Genomic DNA, 27,755 nt, shown 5'->3' with positions numbered 1-27,755 from the left:
GCGCCAGGAAATACCATGAGGGGTGGAAATTCTGATTCGACTGAAAGTATCAACATGTAAAACAGAAGGGCAACTTGGGATGCAAAAGTCCACTTGATGATCGTCGATGTGTGACGCCACTGGAGTAAGAATGTGTATTAAAAACAGCCTGCTGCCTTTTCAGTGCAATGAGAAAACATCACAGAAAGTATGATTAGTTATTAAAATAACTCTGTTGTTGAATTATTATAGTTCGTATGGTACAGTCATTGATTTTCCAAGAACTAAGATAAAATTGTACCACGGTCCTTTAATGTACATACTTTTTGCCAGATAAGAGTGAGTTTATTGCAATAAATCCAGGTTTCATGAAAAAAAGTTTTCATTGATAAGAAAAATAATTAATATTTCATTTGTGCACAATTTTTCTTCTATCACACAAGAAAAAGGAGAAAAGTAAGGAAAGTAGAGACAAAAAAAGATTGACAATACTCACACTTACCAACTGCAGCACATCCTCATCTTTTGGCATAATAGAGAGCTCCAGAATGTTTTCACTGCGAGATGACACATGTTCATTATTAGCGATGGCCTAGTTAGCAAAAGCAGTGACCAAAAGCGAAGCATGTTACCTGCTCTGAATGAGCGAGATCACCTGGGAATAGGTTTTTCCCAAAATGCTCTCCCCATTCACCTTTACCAGCCTGTCCCCTGGGGATAGAGTGCGGCATCAGAATCCTGAACTCATAATCTCTGACTGACATAGTTGCAATTACGTTCCACAGCTTCAACCACTTTGTGTGTGCCACATTTGGTACCTGTGCACAGACCAGCTTGCTGTGCTGGACCATTCTCTTTGACACTCTTGACAAAAATTGTGTCCATGGGCTCCAAGCGAGAGCGCTGGCAACCTGCGGAGAAAACAAACACACACATTCACGCATCCAAATCCAAATGAGGTAAGACTTGTCTGAAAATATCCACCGAATCCCACTGAGGTGAATCAGCCCCACCTACATGTGAATGTGTGTCTGTCTGTGTGTAGGGAGATGCTTTTGTAGAAAATGTATAGCTCAAGAATGCAGATAAATGAAAAGTAAATGTAGATTGACACCATTGCACTGCAATAATAAACACAAGGGAAAACATTTATTGTTAAAGATTGTGACACACCCACCTCGTCCAGTTGCATTTCCATTCTCTTCATCCTGGTAAGAAAAACAAACAAGTGTTAGAGCAAATGGGTGCCGCTAAACTTAACAGTGCTTTCTGGCCTAGTCTTTGTGCTGAGTTAGTCTATTCCCTGAGCTGGACAAAAACGCTTATCAATTGCCAACATGGGGTTACTTTAGGTTGTGGGGTTGTCTAAAAGGACTGTTGTTGATGACGCACGCAGAAATAATTTGGTTTATGATAGCTATAAACACATCCCTTTTAGATGAAAAAGCCTGATTTAGACCTTTAATGTATTAGTGGAATAATTTCTGCAAAACCTACGAATGAAAAACTAGCCAACGATCAGGAAGTGTATCTTTTCTTGTTCAAAGCGTCTGACAACGGCCTAATTTGGTGGACGCCTCAACACTTCCAAACCTTCACACATACCCAATATTGGCTCTCATAAACAAAAGGAATCAAACCTGCAGGTCAAAATAATGTTTTTTTTTCCATTGCACCAAATCTAGGCCTAACATTAGTCCTACTATGGGACAGAAATTCAAACCTCTCACAGTCGTTCTATCTATATGATCCAGTTACTAGCACAACTATGCTGTTGCTTCTTGATGAATTTTGTAGTCAAGGATTTGTTTGAAATCATAAATCCCAGACAAAGCACTTGAAAAGAATAGACTAACGGAAACCACATATAAATTACAAAGCATATGTTATTTTATCCTCACTTATCAAGTAGGTCTTATAAATAGGTCAGCAGGCGCTGGAAAATTACACTGCCAACCTATTTCGGTGCTAATGTCTGGCTTTTATTCTGGTGACTAACTAGTCTATATTTCAGGAATGCAACATCATTTTAGGATACGACCAAGATATTTTTATTTATTTATTATCATCATTATTTTGTTTAATCACACATGTCTGTGATAGTCTGTTATTGTTGATTTTATTTTGTCAAAATATTTCTGTCTAGGTGCTTCACTCTGGTTATACGCTCCATACAAAGTCTTAAAACCTATTTTCACTGGTTAAACCACCTACAAATCCCTTGAACAACCCAAGTGACCTTCATCCGAGTGGGAAGACAGCTCATCCTTCAGTCTCCAGGTCAGCTTTTCTTTTTGCGTTTCAAGAGGTGCCTGTCCTGTCCTGCCCCCATCTGAGTTGTCAAATGGCAGTCCAGAATACTTTGTCTAGCTGAAAGTGGCAGCTGCCTGGAGTCCAATAAGCAAATAAGGCTAGGTAGGCCTCCATTTGCAGCTTGACATCTCCCCTCACCTTGGGGGTCCACCACTGGGTTCAGCACTTTCTGACATGACACAAACTGACAACTCTGACTTGCTTCCTTGAATGGCTCATCCGAACACGGCCCATTCAGATTCAGTGTCTCCTAACTCCCTTAGGATGCAGACGGCAGTCTGAGGTGAGAAAGTGAATCTGTCTGAAGTATGAAAAAATGTGGCACGCATTTCCATCAGACCCTTTCCATGATTTTTGAATGCACAGACTCTGCGGCAGCCTCCCCCGCCATCTGATCCAGATCACCAGCAGCTCAGGCTCCTGTGAGTGAGGGGGCCATTCCTCGCCTCACGAGCCACTTTTGGAATCTGTCTATCAGTCTACCCCGAAACGACACCCCACTCCACGTGACTTTTAACCCCAATGTCACCACACCACAAATGCTTCATGTTAAGAAACAATCAGTCTAACCAGACAGATGTTAACAGTGCTACGTTCAGTTACTCACTTCCAGCTCACTCACCTTGATGATGTGAAAGGACGACTCAGGTGGGTAGACAATGAAGTGGCGCAGAGTGAAGCCGAAGCCCTGCAAGGTCTTCTGAAGGTAGATTGTTCGTGGGCCGCGCCATGACATGCCCTCCACCTCACCTGAAGACAGCGGCCGGCGCCTGTTCTCATTGGACAACACCATACCATCTCTCCGCCCTTTAGCCTTAATACGAACAAACAAGGGGACAAAAGTGCGTTGTTTGAATCTCAGGCTCCAAACCACGACATCATAGTCACAAGTGAAACCGTGTGGAACTGAGAGTTCCTCTTAAGAGGAGATGATTTAAGCACGGATGGATGTAGGTGTGTCTGCTTCATTCAGTCCAGGCAGAATTCCACTGATGCCAAGAATTTCCCACTGACTTCCTCTCTTTATTTTCCTCAACGGCATACTCTTTCCTACAGCCAACAAAGCCGGAGTTAAAAATATACGCAGTCTATAAATAACTGTTGGAGAGCAACGTTATTTTTTTGGAAACATTAATCAGATCAGAACAATACCATATAAAGAAGAGAGAGGAAACATGTCCTTCTGTTTATCAAATACTTAAATGGATACAACTGCATACATTGCAATACATTGTTTTATTTTGAACCCATGGGCACACCAGCAGAGGATACTTAAATCCAGAGTTTGTTCAACCCTGACTTGGGTTGGATGTTGACAGTGAACGCTCTATTGATACTGTTTACTGTAAGACCCATAAAGGTAAACTTGCCAGGGACCTGTGTGCCAGTAGAACGCGAGTATTTGTCACCACATAGATTCTTGTTATTTGATCATTTGAGAATTCTTATACCTGCTCTTACTGGAGCTTTTTTTCACACACAAAGAGTGAAAACATAGGGCGGGTGAGAAGCAATCTTGCACAGACACACAGATTAAGTGACTAACATCCGACTAACTTCACCACAGGCCTACTGTACGTGATCACAGTGATGGTGTTAATCCAGCTTCAACAATCTCAGGGGTTATGCTCTGTTGAGAATGTTATTGAATTTATCCATAATACATTCTTGAGAGAATCAAGGTGAAGTGGCTCTAAGGCTAAATGGGAAACTCCAGTCGGGAGAAAAATATATGTAAAGCCATGTGTAGCCCTCTAACGGACTTCGACTTCTATCCCATAGCAATAGAGCATGTACAAAATAGAACTACACGAGGGGAAACATTTTTCTGGTTGCACAAAAACTACAGTTTGAAGCCAAATGTCAGTTTCAGTTAATTGCCGAGCCCTACCCTCTACATTGAAGGAACTATAGATAGTAAACCGTACATGACGGCCTGTCTTTGATTGGAGAAATAAAATATTATTGCCTGTGTTACTGATGATTTTGCCTTGATGTATCGTGGAAACAACAAAGGCAGCTTTGACAGAAAAAGGCTACAAGTAGGGGTAGATGGTACCTGAACAGGATACCCCTACGTGATATTGTCAAGTGAAACTCAAACAATGAGAAGACCATCTGATTTAGATGAGAGGTACGGCGCTCTGAGAGAATTACAGAATACAGCTACCCCCGAACCTCAAAAGTGGACAGCAGCCATTTACACGCTTGTACCTGAAGCACAAAATGTGGCCAAGGCTGTAGCAGAGAATTTATCTGAAGAGCTAAATGGAACAAATGCAGGATACACAGCATTTTCAGACTACCAGATGAGACCAAGCACAAGGTTCTCCACTGTTTCTGAGCAACAAACTTGGACGAGCGTAAGGAACGGCCCAGAAGGACAGAACTGGAAACACACAGGGTACATCGATGTCTACGAAAAACAAGAGACAAGTGCCGAGCCAAAGGTCTTGACTCTGGAGGTCAAGATTGAGGAGACGTTGAGGATGTTTGTGACTCTTCTCTTGGACAGAGTGTTGGCCAAATGTTGCGTTCCCCGAAAACTAGAAGAGGTTAATTGGATTGCCCACTTTGAGCAGATGGTGAGTAAGATTGTGGACGGACTCACTCTGCATTGCGGTTTCTGCCCAGATGTGAGGCACGTGAAGCCCATCAGCAAGAGAGTGCTGAAAGACTTGAAGAGGGAATTTTGCGGTGCAGACTTCCTGAAGTCCAAAATCAAACTTGAGGATCCAATAATGAGCTCTCTGATTATTAACACAATACGCACCAACCTCATCAAACACTCTGAGAACCTCGCAATAAATGACACATCCTGGATCTTTCCCTACTCCTTCCGCTTTTGGAGAGGCTAGCCATCGTCTCACTTTTCACTCAGTAGAGCCTGCCACCACAGAAAGCACTTGTCTTTTAAATACATATTCTATCGAGTTAAATCCTTACAATACAACTGCCATCTTTGCAACCTCAATGCCCACCTTGAAAACCTCACTACCAAGTCTGAAGGCCACCACTGGGACTGAATCACTCCCCCTCTGTTCCAAGAAAACTCACATCACCTGCTAACTATGAACCTATGATGAATTGCACTGTTCATTATCCATTTCCCTTTTCTATAACTGGACATCCTGGATTTAGTTTTTATAGTGTTTATGGCAGCGGCTCTTTGTATCATGAAATGGACCAACAAAAGTACTTTTAAAGAATTTATATCATACTACAAAGTGCACAAACAGGGGTATCTCCAGACTTGACAATAAAAACACCTACTTGCATGTAGAACGTACCTTAATAAATGTGTTCTTCTGTTGAGTATTGTAAATCTATTGATAGATGTAATCCAATTTAAAGAGATGCCAACCATCTGTTAGCCAAGTCAGTTAGGAAGCATAACAGGAAATCTGTTTCTTGAAGCGGGAAGCGTAGGCGTTTTCATAGGCGTGATTTTTGGAAACCTTGAACCCCATAAGAATAGTCTCAAGAAACACCAGGAAGTAGACATAGTTTCCATCCAGGGAGGCCAATCACTTTTCATTCGTCTAGTCCCTTCCAGGAATAATTTTAAAAATAAATATGTCTAGCATAAACACTGGAAGTATCTGTCGGTTACTTTATCACACACAAAAACAAATGAATGGGGGACGTTAAATAAAATTTTAAAAAAGTTCATCTAAAAACGCAGGGTTAATGAGATGTAATCCCATCATCATCACCAGCACAACAAAACTCAATTTTTAAAATAACTGGAAAGAATATATACCGATGTATACCGATCTGCATGTTCTGTCAATGTGTGTATTCATGACCATAACGAACTCAGACAACCCTGCTACTGACCTTTACTGCAAAAGAAGAAACACTAACATTACTTACGCACATTTGAAGTGTGAAATACTCAAATGTCAAGGTGCGTGATTGAAAGATTTTTTTTCTCCACTGTCTTCAGGTCTCTGTGTCCTTAGCTCTTAACAACAGTCATAAAAAACAGTCATTTTATTATTATATTGAGTAATTTGATTCCATTTGGGTATGCTCTTGTATAGCGAGTAACAAGCAGACACTATACACTATATTGTCATAAACAGCAGTAATAGTACTGCAGAACTGACACAACAGAAGAGATCCTTCGTATTAGAATTGACACTTGATATACATTTTAGGTTTGCCCTGTTGCCGCGTAGAAGATTTGGAAGAAATCAATGCTTGTGCTCAAGAGGCAATAAAGAACACACACACACGCATGTACAGGTTTGTTGCACCATCCTTTTGGGGACCACTCATTGCCATAATGCTTATCCAGTCTCTCATCCTAAACGTAACCATCTAAAACAAATGGCGAAGTTTTAAACTTAAACCTTAAACTTAAACCTAATTATAATGACCCAATTCTTTTGAAGTCTTCCCCCTCAGATTGAGGCTGAACCCTGTGGGATCCAGCAAAAGACTTGGTACTCACATGTATGGCAAAACATGCCCACACGTGTGTATGCGGACACACGCACACACACACACACCGTCATTTCACTATGCATATTCCACACGATTGTACATTCTCCCAGTAAGTGCAGCGAAGACGGCTTCTCTCTCCTGCTGGCTGACCTTTCTATAAGCAATATAAGATCTGATCCTCCATGCATACTTGACAAGATGATGCACAAGTCCAACCACACACACCCACACTTCTATATAAAAAGACAAATCTGTGTGTCGTGAGGGCAACAGTCTCATCTCCCCACTGCTAGTCAACATGCCCCTTTAGTGCTGTATTATATAAGCAGGCACAGAAGTCATCACACACAGACAGAATGTGGATGAATCACATGTCCCGTCTTCCACCTAATTGTATAATGAAAGACGGATGATCTACTGACCTCTGTTCTCAGTCCTAATTGGGCCTCACTTTGAGCTAAACTTCGGTACCCGGTTGACAAACCAAAGACATCCGTGACGAGAAAAGAGCAGTCACGGGTAAAGATGGCAGCACTCTTATGCGCTGATCAGATCGGACAGGAAAGGTTAATGTGAGATAGAGGAGAAAGTGTCCCAAAGGAAGTTTGCTTGTCTGCACCGATCAAATCAGAAAGAGGTTGAGCAGTTATGGCAACAACCATGGATGAAATGCTGTATTTATATTCAATGAAGAATTAAAAAGAAAATGCCCAAGCATAAAGAATCCAAAGAATAGAAGTGTCAATACGGATGAGCAACAGTTGCCAACATTTCTCATTCATCCACACCTCTGCATGTGTCCAACCAGGGGTGGAGGGCGACACTCTGAACAGGTCACCACTTAATGGTAAGCCTCACGCCAAAAGCTTAAAGACATGCTCAATTGGGATTATCTTGGTTCGTTCCTGCTAAATAAAAAGCACATTTAGCAAAATCAGGACAATGTCTGAGTTGTTTGTATAGCAATTGACACCCAAATAACCCAGAGCTGAAATGCTAGATACGGTCCAAATAACGGCGGTTCAATCTTCTTACCCAAGACAAGCGATGGCGCTGGATGAGTCTTCGAGAGCCACGTCTCCTTGGTGAAGTGATCGGAGTTGGTCGAGGTGACGTGCGGGGGGATATACCTCGTAACACAGCTAACCAGATACAACGGGGCTCAGCATCACTGCAGTCCACCCCAACAGAACACTGAAATCGCCACTCATGCCCCAACGGTGCTGGTGCGGCACCTGTGACCCTCAGCATAGCACTTCCACATTGGAACAAAAAATACTAAGTTGGGGAGGTCACATCCTTAGAAAGACCCATGTCATGTGCAGCAAAATTTCACATCCACCAAGTGCTATCCTAGAGTCTTCTCAAGCATTAGTTAATATTAACCACATTGAAACTCAAGCCATTATAATTCAGTTTGATACAGAGAAATAAATATATTTCTTGATTCAATCGCGGCACAGTTGTGACTTCGCATCCAGTCCCCACCACTTGCCATTTTCCCCATTTGTCTTTGAACTTAACTCTTTAATTCAACCATCTGTTAGCTACAGGGTTGACCTTTTCTTGCCTTCGCCCATTGCTCACGCATGATGAAATCTGCAGCTCTAAGTAGGTTCCATCCGTAATACCGAGAGTGCATGGTGGTCCTGAGACTGAAGGTTCCATGAAGCAGATTCTAACTGGTTTCCCGCCTGGTTTTCATACAGTCCTTTTCCCTAGAGTAGTCTTTCACAGATGACATGCCTTCCCAGTCAGAATCCATTACGGAAGTCATTCCAAATAAAAGACAAGTTAGTTCCAGAACCAGCCGAGAAAAGGTTTGTTGTCAAAGCACGTAGAACTGGATAGAATCCCACGCTGTGTTGAAATCCGATGTGTCCCACTCCATGCTGGCACTGTAGAGCAGCATTTGCTGTGGCTGCCTATCTTTATTGCTGTCTAAGTATAGTTCTCCCTCCTTTCAACACTGTCATGCCCCAACTCCCCACTACCCCCACTCTCTCTCCCTTTCATTCTCTCCCTCCCCTGAGTCTATTTGCTGACATCCCCACTCTCTCTCTTTCTGTCACATTCCTCTCATCCTTTAGCTACCCGGTCCAACCCAATGCAAGAGCAGTGAGCATGCTTCTCTCTCTCCCTCGCCCTGTGTGTGTTTGTGTGTCCTGGGTCTCCCTGCCTCCTACTATTAGACTCATGGTCTGGCGGCTGCGTTTGCCGTTGTTGTTGCAGAGTTTTGTGTCACTTTACACACCAAAAAACATTGGAGTATGTGGCACATTGGAGTTTATTTTCATATTGTATAATCTAAACAGTTTTAACCCTCAAAGACCTTCAACGGAAATACATCAATAGTAGCGTATAGGAACATTCAAATAAATAGAGCGACATTTGTGTCACTGTCTTGCTAGATGTAGAAGAATTTGAAAGCACGGTTAATGACCAAAAATAAGTTTTGTGACACTGATAACTGCATCAAATTGGGTTGCATTAATCGTACATTAACATCACCCAGGCAAAGAACAGTCCTCTGTGATTTTCAACTAGAAGGACTGTTCGCACAGGGTTCTAATTTCGTTGGACGAAAATGCTTTTTGTTTTGGTACTGCACAGCATGTATTTCAGTATTCGCAAGTGATGGGCAGATGAAGTTTCATGACACAGTATTGAAGGGTTGGCGAGGATTCATGATGTAGTGTCCATTAGTAGTGTTCATTAAACCTTCAATACTCTTTCATGATATCTCATCGACCCATCACTGGTATTTACCAACTGATAAGAGACATCTAGGTTTTAAACTACACTTTATTTGGCTTGTCATTAAGGGCTGGTGGTGGGTACCAGAACCAGACCAGTTAGACTACTGCCTTGACGAAAGTTTGGTAAAATTATGAACCCATTTTCAGCTCAGATATAGCAGCATGAACCATGGTTGCACTTTGTAAAGGTTTCTTCCTTGACCACGCCAACAGATTTCTAGGACAACACAGTAATACCAACCTGGGAAGCGAGCAACTCTCAAGCAGTAGAAGCACAGTCGTCTGTCTTTTATTAGAAAAGTTTCCTCCACAAATGCAGTCAAAAGATGCAGCGTAGGAACAAAGAGACAAAAGAAACCATGCTTCGCCTGAGTCCATTAGTCAGAGTTCAGGCAGCACTGAAATAGAGCAAGTAATATACAAGTGAAGATAAGACTCCTGAGCAACAGAACTACTTCACTTCAGCTAACAGGACATCATGATAACCATATAGAAGTGTGAGTCCCACTACAGAGGTGAGTAAACAAACCAACAATGTTGATCTTCCTGGCATAACACTACACAGAAGTAGAACATTTGTCTATCCAACAATGAGCCCAATGAATCACAATTACATCCCATAGTGAATGATGAAGGAAATCTCAAGTTGTTCCACCGCTTACACGCAAGACACTAATCCTACTAACACCCACGAAGCACATTCCCATCAGCAGGAGCCGTAAAAGTGACAACCCTGGCTGTACTGTGTGATTCCTGTTACTTTTAAAAGTAAAAGATAAAATAAGACGTGACAGCTCTTATCAACTGCTGAGAGTGCAGCTTCACGTCCCTGCCTTGACACAGCAAGTGTCTTGCTTGGTGAGCAGAACTGTACGCGCTGAGATGGAAATTCATTTTTAGTGAAACATAATGTGTTCAGTTCAAATTCTACTTTTTAATCTAAGGTCACACTTTAACAAGGACAGACACCGACTAACCTAAATATTGGTGTGATGAGGGATAGACACACACTGTCAGCATGACACAATGAGTTGTATTCTCAGATGCACTCAAAATAGAAAGTCAATTTGTGGCGCTTCTAAGTATGTACTGAGAGAAACTCAACGCGCCATCCAGGATGAATGTGTGTCCCGGCTAAGCATCTCCAAAGAGGCTCTTACAGCACTGTCATCCCCACACTCCACTTCTCATGGACACCTGAGCGCAGTGGAACTGACACGCAGTGAGACCAAGAAAGAGAAAGGATAATCATGGAGCTGGGAGAGGCAAAGACGCTAAAAGAAGCTGACACTTTTACAAACACCCTCCATTAGTCTCAGATTCTGAGCTGCTACCCTCCTCTGGACGTGCTACTCTGTCACACATGAACGTTCGTAGTACTTTCATTTCAATCGACTCTTCAGCGTTGGACTTTTGGACAAATGCTTCTTTTGCTGTAGACAGGTTTTCTGAAGACCTCTCTGAAAGGAAGTGCTGTTGAGTCACTGTTTTTGAGACAGACGAACTTTTCACACTTTTATATATGTATATATATTGCGATATTGTAAATTCAGCAAAATATTGTAATAAGAACCATCATTAAGAGGCAAAATCAAATAATGGAGTTCAATAATATGTGACATCAAGTTTATTGTTATGATGTTAGTCCATTTCGACTTAGAGGTCAATTTCCAGCAGAGGAATGAACAGTTCCCTTGATCTACAAAATAACTCCAGTGTACGAAAAGAAAATGTATTAAAACACAAGCACCAATGCAGCAACAAGTATCAATGTATTAAATATCGATAGAGACAGATAGTATCAAGAAAATATCAAGACAACATTGCATATGAGCATATCAATACTTTCTTCTTCAGTAATCCGTGCACAAAGATGAAACAGTGGTGGTACATTAAGGGGCTTTTTATTTGACAGTGAAATCAGGAAGTAGCATAGAACACACTTCCTAGTCCTGATAGTCTGTCCCAATGCGAGTCAGCCATAAATATTACCAACATTCCCTGGTAAAGTGATGTTTCCCAATGTTCATTGGTAAAACCGATCCAGCGGGAGTATACAGTATCTTATGTACAGTATGTCATTGATAAGTGACATATTACTGTTTTTTGGACTAGCTCTATTTCATTGGCTGATTACCGATTCCGAGAGGAACCAGAAGGAGAGAGAGTCTTTGTTTCAATAACACCCTTAGTTTTCGTCATAAGTTGTAAGTGGAGGTTTTCTGGGTTGAGAAGAGTGACCAATCAGTTCTGCCTTTCTGTGCCAACTCATTGCCATGAGTGAGGGCAAAGCTAATATTGTGTGATGTGTGACTCAGACGAGAATATGCATCTGCTCTGCCCTAATTCTTCATGCCTCAGCTCTTTGCAAGAGCTAAAGGCGAGTAATGATGTTGTGGAGCCAACCAAACACATAGCAGTCAGGACAGACAAGTCTCTGTTTTCATTGGCTATTTTTAGAATCACTTGTTTTAGTTCATATCTGTACCAAGATTGCGCATTTTGAATCTTGCCATTTTTGTGACGGAGCATACGCCATATATGGGTGTACCACAAGACATCTGAGCATGTCGTCGAAGAAACACGTGCGTGATCGTAGCACACAATTGATTCTGATAGATAGATCAAGTTAATTTTACTTATATAGCGAGAGTAGTTCAGTAACACAACAGTCATGTGAAGCATCCAATAATGTTACAGTAGAAATGTCTGAATACAACCTTATTTTGAATAGTTAGATCATTAATGTCTGCACCATTTACATCAATGAATAGTAAAGTTTGCAAAAAGATAAACAATCATAAAAATAACACAACAATATAATACAACAAAAGCATATATAAACCATGTGAACACAAGGCATCATTCACATGCATGTCATTTTCATTATTTACATGCTGCAAACGGTCCAAGAATAGAGGCAGTATAATCTAATCCAACTCACAGCAGCCATCGTTCCCTTCTTCACAAATGAAAATAGCTTTAAATGAAGGGGAAGTGGTTGAGCGGCGCTGCAGTGCCTCCTAGTGGATTCTTTTGCATGTAATGAATTCAGATTTTTTTTTTTAAATGCGTCAGGCATGCATGAATAATTCCTCAACTAACCCGAAACCTTCTCATCATATTTGTTTACTTTATATGTTGTGGTGCGAATCACAATGACAAGGTTCTGTTTTCTCACCACTCAAGGTTATTAGTTGTGGGTGAGTTTTATTTTTGTCATACATAATGAACATTAAATTGTTCCCCAAAGAAACACAAGCACATTGCAATGATACCAATACAGATAAAATCCATTTTTCTACAGATCTCATGCATGTAGCTTGGGCCTTCAGACACATGTGCAACTCTTGAGTTTTATTGGTTGTTCTGGTTTCACTTTGAAGAGGAAACTGCCTCCAAAATCAGTAAAAAAAAGTTGGGATCAAGGAGCCATAAGTATTAACTGTCGCAGTGGTGGTAGATTATTTCAATCTCCTTTATGTACATTTATAACGCATCTTACATAAAATTATATATTCTTGAATTATATATTATTGATTATGGAGATATCGAAAAGACAAATAAAGGCCACTTCTCATTATTTCAATTATTGTTATTTTATCTTATTACATTACTCATTATATCTCTTTCTAAAATGATTACGTCTGAAAAATATTTTTTTTGTTTCAGCGATTTTAAAATGTCCATGGTGATTTGCATATCTCTTGCATATATCTCTTCCATATCTTCAGTAGTAATCTACAGCAGTTCTGTCTCTGGACATGGACAACGGTGTTTATCTATCTATTAGCTCAGGTAGTTTCAATAATCTAGATTTGCTCATTTGTCTGTGCTCTATAGCCTCATGTGCATTTTTTATCGGGCCCGTTTGCCATCTAGACCATTTTTTTCTCCAATATTCCAGGTGCATATGATGGCAGCAAAAACGTTTGGACTAATAAGAAAGAGACAGAAACACATTTCCCATAGTGCAGGGAAATTATTTAAATGCAAACACTGACCAAATTATTCAAACATGCAGAGAATCGGGTCAAACTGGAGGCACAAGTGAATATAAAAAGGAGGACAGTCTCTTGACTCAGCTAGTAAGCGCTCACAAATTGACCTATTTTTAGTCATCTGTGAAACAAATTCACTGCTAAAAATAACGACAAATTCATTTTATCTCATTACTGGGAGTTTTTTTCTTCCCTTTCGTTGGAGCTACAGCTGTGAACGAATAACCCCCACCTCCGTGTACAAAGCCTGCGAGAGTATAAATGCATGCTTTTCCAGCAGATGCTGAAAACAGCTGACCGGCACAACTTCAGGGTTGACCTGCGGCAGAGATGATCTAAAAATATCCCCACGCACCTGGCAGTCTGATCCGAGACTGTGTGAGCATTCATTCATGCTCTTATTCCTGTTATTATGGAGAGTATTTCATCACACTGACCTAAAAATAGGTTAAACTGGAGCATTATTTATTGCCCGCATGTAATTACCAAACTAATCCTGCCGATGGGGCTAGAGGACAGCTCACAGTTGATCTGTAACCCATGCAAGCTCCTTCAAAGCTGTGAAGTGCACAAATGTCTTCATTGGATTGTCAAAAATTGTTCTGCTTCATTTCCAGAAGTTCAAGGAAATGAGTCAGTGCTTCAGCAAAAAATGGACGCATGACTACATGTGAAGACTAATATAAAAAAAGGGCAAGCTATGAAACCACATTGTCCAGACGTTTCATTTGTGCAAAACAATAATGAAAATAACACAAAAGACAGGCAAACACGATGGAAGAAAATACGAACAATCTGACCAGATTATTATCGTCCAATTCTTATGCTCATTTTCCCCTTCTGATGGGTTTGGCTTGATCAGCATGGGCGGCTAACTGTGCTTCAGAATGCTCTAAATGCAGCTAATTCTAATGCAGCTGTGATTCTGTGTTCTGACTTCTGTCCATCAGGACCTTTACCCTCTGTGTGTATCAACAGCTATGACCCAACGCCCTGACAGTAGCGATGAAATAGAAAAATGCACACAGGATCGTGATGTGGTTGACTGAGAACTGAGACTATAGAGGCACCAAGTCCAAGACCAAGACTTTGATGTCCCTAGAACTAGACTAATGAGGGGGGGCAAGACCAAGTACAAGCTGAGTACACAACGGACCACTAGTTTGGTTGATTGGATTTCAGTTCTTGATTCATTTTTGAAAAAACGACAGTTGTTTCTTTTGCAGTTAGAAAGTGTGTGTCTACATGACTAATTGACTTGTGCTGTCTGTTTCAGTTTGGTCTCAGTCTTGGACACTGGATCAGGTTAGGTGGTCTTGACTATGAGCAAATTTTAGATTACTAGGGTTATTATTTCAGATCGTCACCCAAAAATAATTTCATGTGCTATTGGTTTAGGGTTAGTGAGATGAATCAGAAGATCAGAAAGACAAAATACAGCAACAAACAAAAAAACAGACGACTTCCACTTTAATCACAGTGAAATGGCCTCTTTAAATGTTGTCTGAGCCAGTCCCGGTCACTTTCTTAACCATTCCCCAAGACAGCACGAAGCTCTCTTTGTTGACTTTGAAGAACAGAGCTGCTCTCAGATCAGCCATTTAATCTAAGTCTGTTTGTCACCCGGTGCTAGCTCTAACCCCAGAGCAGTCAAAACGGATACATGCCACCATTGTTCCATTTCAGACAGAAGCTTCGTGTTAGCGAAAGGAAGACAAGACAACACATTTAAACAGCTCGGAAAAAGGAAGGAAACAACACAGCCACAACCTGATAGTAAAACTTTGGATTGATGTACCATGAACTGAACCATCAACTTGTATTCCAACATAAAACTGAAGTATACCAAAACGAGAAAGAAAGAAAGAAAGACGCATGAACTCAAACACAAGCACAACACTAATTTCGGCTTTGGACAGATTTTCAATGTGCCATGAATGATTGTTTGCAACTGGGCATTATAGCATTGGGGAAAAGGCGGGGTACTTGATGCGGAGCCACGTTTATTAGATGTATTATAGATTGTGTAGTGATTACCTGGATCAGGGAGCTCTGTATAGAGTAAAGTGCAAAGCAAACAGACTTTTAAAAATACATGTATGGATCTATTTGGGACATTCTCTGCCCTCTAACATATCTTGAATGCTAGATTGGTCGTGATTCACTCTTAAATGGGAACTCTGACTGAGTTTTTGATAACACCCAATGACCACCACAGAATCTAAAACGCTGCCTCTTTTCTTTGTGTCCACTGGTTCCACGACCAAAAAAAAAAATGTCCATTAGTGGACGCAAAAACAGGACAAAGATGGCCAGCTTTTTTTAGTAGAGTGCCAACATGTATATCTGGGAGGACCATGGGGTTCCAGAATTCCATCTTCAGTAAAATAAGTCTTGGTCCAATCTCAGATAAGCTGTAAATAATAGATGTTCCAAAGTGCTGCAAGCGAGCACAAAGCCACGGCTAAAACAACCGGCTGAAGCAAGATTCATACTGACGCGACGATGAGCCACTTCACTTGTTTTCAATCCAGTTATCTGCATTAGTTGCCGCTTTGCCGTCCACTGACCTGGCAAGTTTGAGAGCTCTGTCTATTTTTGGGGTCTGTGTACTGCTCAGAGACATGTGGAGATGAAGACATCGGTGGATATTAGGCAATAGGCTCATATTTGATGTCACCCATCCAGCGAATGTTTCTTGTCGGATCGCTGATGTCTCATTGTGGTGTCTTTTCTGCGTTCTTTTGAAGAGATCTTATGACCCATGATTAGGACTATCACCACAGTGACTTGGTAAGACTCAGGTGCAGAGCAAAATTTGGATATCAAGCAATAGTAGAAAGGTCACAGAAGAATACATTAAAAGGGGCAAAAAAGGTCAATAAAAGGTCAAATTACAATAAGTAATTCTAGCTAATGCTGTGAAGTCATCCACAATAGGGGGAGAAATGTCAGTACACAGGCTCATGAGACACCATCAAACAAGGATTGCAACAGTAAGAGAGTCACTAGGGTCACTTTTAACTCCACACGAAGATTTGAATTTCATAAAGAAAACAACATCTAGAACCTTAAGTCCTGATACATTTCAGAATTGGTGCAGAAATTATTTCCGTTAGATGTGTTTTAAATCTGTGAAGAAAAGTGGTTAGGGTTATGCGGTCTACTTCCAAAACACTCATGAGAAACCTAGAAGCATCAACAAGATGTCGAATTAAATCCATGATCTTGGTTAGAATTATTGAGATTCAATCTTTTATTTTAACCCAAGCCCTCTTAAAAAAGACTCTAGAAAGACTATAGCTGCAACTGAACTGTCTTAGCAGTTGTCAGTCTTGGGGCCTTGAAGCCTTACTTTCGAATACAATGAGGAAGGTGTGGGACTAATCAGGACTAGGTCACATGGGAATATACTTGTAACATTTTGCTTGACTATCAGGCGTCCATATGCAACATAGAAGGAATATTTTTCCCTTAAAACCAGTATAGACATAGTTGAAGACAAAATAGAAGATCAACATCCTTCAAATGCAGCCACTTCACTTTATAATATTATATAACATTTTAATCAGACTTCAAAAATGTAATACAAAACACCTTGTAATGATATAAAAAACAGTATATAATAGCCTTAAAAAAGGGAACCCATGAAACACAAACACTAAAGCACAGGATATAACACAAGAACAGAGTTCACAAAAATGAAGGTCTCTTATTCCATTTTCAAGTCATGTTTTAGGTTTGTCCCTAAAGAGCGCACACACACATAAGGGTGAGTCAAACATGCAAAAAAAGAGGAAGTAAATCTATTGGAAGTAGTCAAGACCGTGGGAGACCACAGCAAACAGAGAACCAGGTCCAAGATCATCACTGCAGACAGAATAGAGAAGCACGAGTCTCTTAGTAATATAGGCAAACACATCTATTTCTGATTGCAAAAGAAACTGTAGCCATTTTGTCAAAATAAGAAGAATGGAAATGGGAACAAACTATTTTGTCTTGGTCTAAGTCTCGCCCCACACACTGGTAGTGTTCTCTACATGCTCTTGTCTCAAAGAACAAACACACTCTCCCGCCAGCCAACAACTTATGAACAGATTCAGTTCACAGGCTTAATAACCACAACATTAGCAGAGGAATGAAAGCCAGCCTTTATTCTTGTCATGTGACACAGTTTTGTTTTCTTATTATGTTGAACCTCCAATAAGTTCCAGTGACACTCACTGAAACTTTCCTCAACTGATAAAGATGTAGCGAAATGTCAGGGAGATGGGTTAGTTTGCGCAAACTGTAAAAGCACAAAGCTAGAAGATATGAAGATGTTATTTAAGCAACTAATCTTTGCACGGAATAAATACACTTTAAGTATGAAGCTCAGTAATTTTCCCTGTAATTATACTGTGCCCAATTATTGTCTGACAGGGGAAAGAATATTTACTTTATACATAAATATATTCTCACAACACCTAAATATTGTATACATTTCAATCAGAATAGCTAGAACATCACAGGGTACTCACACATCATTTACAGGGTGATCTTAAAAAGTTTACAAAATGTACTTTAGCGTGTAATGGTTTTACTGGTCTACAGAAAAATTAACATGTATAAAATGTGATTTTGGAAATTGTAGCTGCTCATATCCAGAGTGAGGAAGTAGAGAGTGGGCTGTGACACCTGATCCCAGTAACACAGATCAGCAGCTGGATGGCCACAAGGACACACGACTCCTTAGAAATAAGTCCTTGATCACTGAGGTTGAACGGGGTAAATCAGTGCAACTCTGTCTCTGTGCCACACATGTCCACACACACAATTCCACAGCTGCACTGTAGTCACCAACACTCTTTCATTGACACATTCCTGAGCAACCCACCTGTTAGCCAGAACAGTTTGCTGTCTGTACGTTTGTAACACACATTTGTGCGCACACCTTTCATCCAAATGTGGGAACCGTCACCCTGTGCACAATCCCTGACCCCATATCTGACCTCTCAACCTTGAACTGAACATGTCCACCCACATCATTCCTAATTTTCACACACAAACATAGAGAACACACAGCTTAACAGAGCTCTTTTGTCACACAACTCACAGCGAGTCTCAGCCTGCCTGCCGCTGTCCCCACACCACCCACTGACACCCACCCTTGACCATACAGTGCACAGCCAAGTCCCAAAAAACCCACAACACAACAATGTTCTGTCCCAACTGCGCTCCATGTCGCACACATTTGAGTGTGTATAGTTAGTGGAGGGACAATATCAACACAATTAAAAAAGCCCTAATGAACTGTGAGAGAAAAAAAAACTGTTGCACAACTCCTGCAGCAACTAAGAGACCAGTTAGTGGAAGAGAATTACACATTTGATCATCTTCAGACAAGAAACCTATTGTGTATAAATTGGTGTTTTATCGACTGGCAACATCACAAATATCTCCAGCACAAAGTAATAAGTCTAATTCGGCTGAAGTGAGGTCGAGCGCAGGGCTGACGCAGGACATATAAGGTATGAGACATCTGCTCCACTGAACACAGCATCAGATGGAGGTGTGATGAAGCAAGGGATTAGGGAATGCAGTGTTTGGCAAGTTCCTTATCAAGTAGGAAACGTGATCCAATGCAGTAGGACCCTCACAGGAAAAGTGAGCAGTAAACGCAATAAATGAACAACAATGTAACAACCAGCTGCACAGCAACACAATCTGACCTCAGTTTCTGATTTCATCCATGTTTGTTTGGAACAGATGCAGTTGAGATACAACCACCCAAAGTCTGGTATAAACATCCCCTCTTGACCTTAAATACTCCCAAAACAACAACAACCTGAGATTCATTTTGTCTGCAGCTAGTCAGGATTTCACAACTGACTATTCAGTATAGTTATCCCCTACAGACCTGATTTTTCGGACTGAAGTTTTTAAAACGAAGAAAACAGTTGTAAACTGTTGTATGAGCTCTCAAATGACTCGACAACACTTCGTGAACATCCATTAAAATGCATTTCCCAAAAATATAAATGTTTTAAAGGAGGAAAAAATAAAAACCTGTTTCCGAAAAGATGACTAACTTTTAACTTCATGTTTCTGAACGACAAGATAAATCAGTTGGAACAAAGAAAACGTTTTCTTTGAAGTCATCACAACGACACAAAGAAAGCAACTTCCACCAAGTTAATTACTAGTTCCCACAAACCAAATCACTTGTTCTGTAAAGGTAATGGCCTGTTCCCAGAAGAAGTTCCCACCTCAGGAAACACTCATGTACATCAGATGTATGTCCACTCTGAAGATCTACGTCACTTGGATATATGTACTTAATAAAAGTGCTGAGTTGTTCATGATAAATAATGACAAATTCACAAGTAGAACGTTCACTATGTAACCTATCCCAGACATCTTTGGTGAGCCCCCGAGCAGGTCGCCAGCCTATCACTGGGCACACAGAGCATCATTCACACTTGCAGACAATTTAGAGTACTCAATCATCCTGCGTATGTTTTTTGGACTGTGGTAGGAAACCTGAGAGCCTGGAGTAAACCCCTGCAAAAATGGGAAGAACATACAAATTCCACACAGAACAGTCTGGGGTTGCCCGAAGCTAGACGCAATCCTTCTACCAGTGAGGTGGCAGCACTAACCACACCCCTGCAGAGCATCCCAACAGGTCTATTTTGAATAACATATGACAAATATTGTAATTGTACTTGATAATCTCTGAAATACATTCTCATGTCTGTTGGTCACATTTGTGACATTCCATCACTGATGACATCAGTTGCTCTGATGTCTGCTGTGCCATAACCCTGCTAACTGGGCTGTGACACTTCTGCAGCTAACAAGCCGTGGATAATGTGAACATATGCTTTGAGACGACAGTTTTGCAAGGAAGAAATTACATTTTAGCAAGTGTAAACACTATTATATTGCATCCATTTAACTAGCCGCAATATTTCATAGATGTGGTTATTTAGCTGAGCAGCCGGATGGTGTTTCTGGGGAGTGAATAACGGCCACAGTGTTCCTTTTGTCATGGACTGTGCATATGTGGGCTGGCATATGGAAATACATGCATTCCAGCCCAATTTCTTATTGTCTCTCTGACCACCCACCCGTAACTCATTTCTGCAGAGGAGGGGGAGTTAAACTGTCACAGGCAAATATCGGGCACATTCCCTACAATCGTGGAAGAGGGTCTAAATTATCCTGAGGAATCCTTCTGGTTATGAATTTGCTTAACAGACTGAAGTCATGAGCTCAACCTGTGCATTTGTGTGTCAGTCCAGTGTGATTCAAGTCATCATTTATTCAGTCATATGTAAACAGCCTGCAGCAGCCTCGCACTTCCTCCTCAGACGCAGACTTTGACAAGTTTCATAAGACAAGTGCATCAGAGCACAGATGCGCTGCAGCCATCAGGGTTTGATTTATGGCCCATAAGAATTCACATTACGGGATTGTTTTAGTGGAGAGTCTGCTAGGAATCGCTGACTGCGCTAAAATCCAGGAGAGGATTTTTAGCTTAAGTAATTGACTTATGTACAATGCAATCTCTCCAGAGCTCAAATGATATCATGTTTTGTTTTAGTTTCCTGGTTTTAGAAGAGAATTACTGATTTCTTTGCACCGATCCGAATAGTTTTGCTGAGATGAACTTCAGCTAATGCACATATAATATAATTCATTTGTCCTTTAGACACATCTATTATTGTAAATGCGAAAACAAATAGTTGTTGAATTGTTTAATGCAAAATAGTGGATTAGAATGAACAAGATTACATATATGTCGCTCACACAGTGCACGAATGTTCGTCCTTTAAGCCACTTTGAATGAAACACGTGCATATTTCAGCATGGAACCTGGCAATAGATAGATGAAGGTCCTGTGTATTATTATGCCACAAATTGCATGCAAACTGTAAGGAAAATAGTCACTGATGATTCCATCTTTTAAGTTACAAAAAAGATGCTGCTCTCTTATGAACATCAGTTTCAGTCCTTCGTTGATGTTGTCAATGTCAGTGAGGCGACTTACTTCAGAGTCTGACTGAGGGGGAATTCCAACAAGACAAAAGGTAACTCCATGCATTGGCTTATCCTCGTCTGGGACATTTAACGATGAAACTAGAGACGCTTTCACATCGTGTCCGTCTTTCCTCCTGTTCTCTCTGCCACTCCGGACGCTCCCCTGCTCGCCGCACGGCCCCGCTATTGGACAGTCAAGCTGCTATTTTACGACACCCAGCTGCATCCCTTCCGTTTCAGAGTAAAGTTGAAGCTTGCGCACCACTCGTCGTTTAAACGACCCAATGTAAACTAATGTGTTTAAAGCGATCTAAAATCAAGTAGCTGGTGTATATAGCGACTTATTTTGAAGATATAAACCAGTGCTTTGCGCGTTGTACAGTTAATGGTAAAGGGTTACGGCGGAAACGTTGTATGCAAGTCCCGTGCGCTTCACTAAAGGTAACGAGACATCGCCAGCTGGCGAACCCGCCTACATGCTCAAGAAACACATGACGTCAAGTCTTGAAAACGATGGAGAGCGAGAGTAATTATTTGTTATGTAAATCTACTGCCCATTGTTTACAACTGTGCAACACCAACACGCCCCTTTAAAACGACCTTTTTTTTAAAAAAAAAAACAGAAATATTCCTAAAAAGCTATTGAATAATAGCGAATTCATAGAGCAACATTTGATTTAAACACCTCATATCACTGTATTTATATTTACTTGCATACTTTTTGATTCACAAATTGTGACTGGCTATGTTAAAATTGTAATTGTTTATGTTTGACAAGTGTAATTTTTTTTATATATATATAGTTCATGAATCAGAACTAGTTCAGTGTTGTTTTTTTTATTACTATTTTTAAATAATTATTACTACTACGACGTTTATTAGCTTCTGTATTTGTTTTGATGTAGTCTTGACTTCAAATACATATTCAGCCTTAGATATTATACATCACAATTGGCCTCATCTTAGAAAGTCTGAAAATTCCCCTTCTCACGTCTGCCCACTTTTCCTTCGACCACCTCGGTGTCTGTGATTTAAAACTCTGCAGCCTCTTCATCAGTCAGACGAATCAATGAAGTCGGACTGAAAGGGAGCACGGCTCAGTGATGACTGCAGTGGGATTATGGTGGCTCTAGAGATGAATCCATGAAGTCATGGAACACTATTCCATTAGAGTTATGTAATATATGAGGCACGTTTGTCTGATATAATGGATCGCTGGGACATTAAGTTCTCAATACTGTAATGGAAGCCTGGATACAACTTGTAGCCATTGTCACATTTAATGCTGACTATGGGAATCTCTAAGTACATGTTCTGCCGCAGAGTTACTGGAAACCCAAACACATAACAATAGATTTATAGAATACACCGACAAGAGAGATGACTGAGGGCTAAGGCGCGGTGCAAGCTTTATCACAGAGGAAGATCCTCATATACAGGAAGATTACTATGGTAATATCACATCCACATGTGCATAGCTTTACATTGAATGAGTCTGGAGTTGCACCAGAAACTCTGCATCTCCGCCTTACATGAGTACAGTCTTACAAAGACAATTTGCCCACTCGAATACAGTCTCAGATTTAGTCATCAAGCTGGCTCCTCTTGTTTTGGATGCCCCAAATAATGGAACCCTGAGAGCTGAAATTTACAGATAAATCACGCAGAACCAATGTAAAAAAATATAGTTCAATTACTTCTTCATTTTAACTACTTCTGCGTGAGATTGAGGTAATAATAAGGTAAATCGTTTTAAACCAAAACAGAGTGGCATGTTTTAAGTCACTCTAAATCAGTCGTTAAAACTGACTTTTGGAAATAAACTTTGAATAACAGATGTCAATCATTCCCTTTGTCTTTTGCTGCAATTTCAATTTGACGATTATTTCTCTCCATATTCAAAGTTATTGGAAGTGTGTTTCTGTGCATGTACGCTCATGATCTGTCTTCTCTTCCCCCCTGAGGCAACTGTCGCCCGGCATCAGCAGTGGGGCTATGTCTCGCCCCAATGACCATCAAACACTCCCCCATACACACACTCACATTACATAATGGTGAAGCTTCATCAAGGATGCTGTAATACTCCCTCTGCTGGATATTCCATGCAAAGCAGGTTGTTTCCGAATTGTCTTGTTAATCCCTGAAATTTGGTTCAAGAGAATTAGACACAATGATTAGACACACAAACACATGAAAGAGTCTGACTTTTGCTCTGACAGTGGTTGGAACACTTTCTTTACTTGTCTGTCATCAAGTACTAGCAGCTTAAATGTGAGAGCTAAATATATCTTAGAGATGTCAAAACATACCCAATTGGAGACATTAAATATGTGGATTCATTAAAATTACTGTAGCCAAAGAGATTAGATGCACATGATTGATGTCCCATCACCAAACAAAGGACTCCCAAATTCTTCCCACTGTTATTCAAGACCCTTTGGTGTTCACACTAACACCCGGCTGCCCCAATAAAAAACAGAATTAATCCAGACGTCGGGTTGGAAAGTGCTGTTTGTCAGAGCGTGGATCTGTGTGTGTCTGCTGGATGCGTGCATGGGGGTCGCTCTGAAAGCTTTAATCTGGCCTTATTCTGAAAAAGGGAATCATCCCACGGCAGGGGGCTTGTGGAGACTGGTAGACCCAGGTCCTCCCACCACACTCTTGCACCCAATGACCCCTCCTTCCTACAGTATGTGCCCACCATCATCCCTAATCACCAGTTCAGCTCTGAGGAGCTCAAAACAGAAGCAGTCTCAAACAAACTTGATCATAGATCAGTCCAGTCATCAGTTTCACAGAGGAAACATAGCAATGATGTCATGATTATGTGTTGATGCCATGCTGTTAATCCACATTTCATTATGTTCAGATGTTTACGGCAGCTCTAAAATGTCAGGCATTATCTTCTTCCACATTAATGACCGGTCCCAGGTTAGAGTGAGATTGGAAATAATTGAAAATTGAGATTTCAAAATGTCACAAATTTGAGAGATGAGTGAGTCAGCAAAGACAGAGAAAACATCACTGAATGTAAATCGCTCCAGGACCTTTTAAAATTGATTGTTCCAGCCAAAAATGCCTGCCTTTGCGGCATATTAAAAAAAATTGTAGTAAAGGTTGGGATCATTTATTTTTCTGGAACAACATGACAGAAAATAAGGGCATTTGCAAATTAGCCTGTATATGCATAATAAAAAATGGTCAGTATACCTTTTGTCATAACAGTGTTCCGTGAGTAGTTTCCGGGCCAGTAGTGTGCACTCGTTGTTTTGTTATGGAGCTCCTCACAAGGGTGGAGACTGAGAGACATTTGGATGAGTTGTTCAGCGGCTCTTTAATACAGTCAATTTAAACAATAACTGCTGATACTATATGTTCCACAGGGTTGGGATGTATAGTGAAATAGTGTGGAGAGAGATGGATCTCATAGTCAGCCATTCCCCGTACTTCCCCGTATAGTGTTCGAGAGACGGCACGCTGCACTTGAGAGTTCTGCTTTTTAGTTCGGTCAATGATACATTTCAGTCATGGGAATTTAGACGTGTGTATCTATTCAGAATCATTCATGTCTGAATCGCCACACTGGCGGCAATATTGGTGGCAAATGTGAGCGTAGCGCGTAACATATTATTTCATCTCAACAAGGAGGGAGGGAATATGATGGAGCACATGCCACGTAGAAGGGTGTGGTGCCTTGCAGACAAGTTTGCAATTTCCAGGAGGGATGGATAAATGAAGTGTCATCAACTAAATTTTGAGGAATTTGTCAACACTGAGAAAGGATTTTGTTTTGTTTTAGAGTTATGAAGAGATAACAAAATAGCCCACCTACTTTTGTAAATAATTTTGTGGAAGTTAGGAAAGTTTAGTCGATGGGTACGGCCAAGTTTGGAAATCGCAGCCGGGGAGTCTCAGTCTCAGGTGTGTGGATGAGGATGAGGAGAATGCAATAGAGATAATAGAGTGTTTTTTTTTTTGTTTTTTTTTTATTTAGTAAAAAAATATTCTACATATTTTTACACAGTTATAATTTCTGTGGGATCTGTGTTTAGTAATCATTACCGCTAGTCACACGGCGCATCTTCCCAGATACCTCAACCCAAGCATCATTGGGTGCAATGATACTTTGATGCACAAGTTCCCACGAGTGGTTTTATACATCCCGTACAATTTAATTTGATTCACCATAATGAGAGGTTTTGTTTTCGGCGGCGATTCGCACTAATTTGCTGGTTGTGAGCAGAGGCCTCTTATTATATGACAATGAGATGCAAAACAAAAAACTGCAGGGTTTATTTACAACAAACGGTAGCATGTATTTACGCAACGCTCTGTACTTTTATATAGCTGTGTAGTTTCATGTTTGAGAAAATGTGGTGAGCTGCACACAAACCCACAGGCTTATTTTGGGAGGGCAGCGATATAAACGGCTTGGTTTTTTTTTTTTCATTTTAACATTCCAAAATCTTTCCATTGCTTACTTGAGGAAGGTAACACTGTTCATCCTATTGAGGAGGATACTGACAGAAGCAGCATTTCACAATCGAGAAAGTAGAAAAAACAAATTCAAGGTGAGTTTAGATGGGTAGCCCTGCCTTTACAGTTACAGAACATGCACTGTACGTTTGTTTTCTATGCTATTAATTTCCTAAAAAAGAGTTGAGTCAAGTTAGATCACATTTCTAAGTATTTAGCAGACACTTACATCTAAAGAGAATTAGAGACATGAAGGTTCCAAGCTGGTACAACATGAACAGAAATAAGCTACTCAACAATGGGTTAAGAAGTGAGAAAGGTAATTACGCTACACAAACACTGATTATCTTAAGTTAACTTAAACTTGGTGAGGAGGACATGATGGAAGGTTGACATTTCATTTGTAAAAGGTAAATGTATCTGAGGTCTACACAAAATGTTATGATCAATTGCGACTTTTTTCTTCCCTCCCATCCCTCCTTTGGACTCTATGCCTCATTAACAGTAATGTTCATGAGAAATGAGATGGGAGCAACTGGAACTAATGCTACATAATGGACTCTGAATTATGCATGAGGAGGCAAAGCGATGGAACAATCTGATTGCCAACCTCTTAGACCCCAAAATTTATACCCATACCAAGAATAGGCAGGTCGAACGGTGTGCTTTTGCACAAGTGATATATACCAGCTTTGGTAAATAATATGATATACTTTTGTTAATCCCAGTGACATCGACAGTGTAGTCATGACGTGTAAAGTTGACTAATAACTGTATGGGTCAAGTGGTCATGATGAGGAGTCCAAATTTGGGCAGGCAGTCATTTTTTATTTTGTATAAAGGCATGGGGAGAGCTCCATGCAGAAAGAACAAAAGCTTCAGTCAAGAGCTCCATAATGCTGAATTCAAACCGGCAGGACTTCATGTGGGAGACTGTGGCTTGTGAAGTAGAAAGTAACTTAAAGAATAAACATAGATGTGGCCAGTTTGAAGTTACAAATTAACGCTGCAGATAAAAACAAGGTGAAAGACGTAGTGCCAACTCACCACATTCCTGCTGCAACACCACAAACCCTGGTACGTTTTGAAACCTTGTAAATATTACACTGAATGAAACTCTTTTAAAGCAATCCAACATGACGCAATCTGTTATTTATCTAATTTAGGCTAGAATGACAGGAAGAATTGCAAACATGGGCTTTATTTTGTGATTTTTCAGTGGTATTACACCATAAAAATCAAGCCTTTAGCCACAAACTAATACTGAAAAATATTTTGATTTTATTGACTTAGTTCTTTTTAAAGCAGCATTGGAACAATATCTTCACATATTTTTTCCACCATATTTTCTGTAATGATCTGTATCATGCAGTTCACTCCCAAGCTTTTCTAACAACCATTCTCTACACTAACTGTATTTCTTTTTTAAATCTTGCATCCAAAAACTGTTGACAAGAACACACGTTATTATTGTGTTTAAGAAGATAAACACAAGCACGACAAAAAGTAGTGTGTGTAATCTAGCAGTGTATTTTAAATATACAAGTTCAAAATGAAGAAACATCTGTCCCTATTTTGTGTTTGTCACTTTGTAGTCGGGCATGGCAACAGAGCAGCTGGAGTACAAGTGTGTTGGGGGAGGGAGCAGAGTGGAACACGCCCATCTGTCTATTTACAGCAGCACGGGGAGATTTTGCTAAATATCTAATCCATCTAATCCTCAGCACTGAAGCTATGGATAGAAACTGCA

The 27,755-nt window shown here is 40.5% G+C and overlaps 1 protein-coding gene across 6 annotated transcripts in view; it reads right to left on the bottom strand.

The window, feature by feature from the left end:
* Nucleotides 1-27,755, bottom strand: part of LOC128758475 (rho GTPase-activating protein 23-like) — a 52,823-nt gene that overhangs the window by 11,248 nt on the left and 13,820 nt on the right. For 3 of the 6 annotated variants that reach the window (XM_053864430.1, XM_053864432.1, XM_053864435.1), the window contains exons 1-6: nt 7,780-8,712; nt 2,915-3,106; nt 1,157-1,187; nt 798-890; nt 612-690; nt 476-536 (exon numbers count right to left, since the gene is read on the bottom strand). In XM_053864430.1, the coding sequence (XP_053720405.1) occupies nt 476-536; nt 612-690; nt 798-890; nt 1,157-1,187; nt 2,915-3,106; nt 7,780-7,995 (672 nt within the window). In that variant the 5' untranslated portion in view covers nt 7,996-8,712. Of the gene's footprint in view, nt 1-475; nt 537-611; nt 691-797; nt 891-1,156; nt 1,188-2,914; nt 3,107-7,779; nt 8,713-21,539; nt 21,668-27,755 lie in introns of those variants that run through there. The other 3 variants (XM_053864433.1, XM_053864431.1, XM_053864434.1) reach the window with 3 other exon arrangements.

This window comes from Synchiropus splendidus, chromosome 5, assembly GCF_027744825.2.
Source record: "Synchiropus splendidus isolate RoL2022-P1 chromosome 5, RoL_Sspl_1.0, whole genome shotgun sequence".
In the NCBI taxonomy this organism is placed as follows: Eukaryota; Metazoa; Chordata; class Actinopteri; order Syngnathiformes; family Callionymidae; genus Synchiropus; species Synchiropus splendidus.
This window is presented reverse-complemented; position numbering and strand designations above follow the sequence as displayed.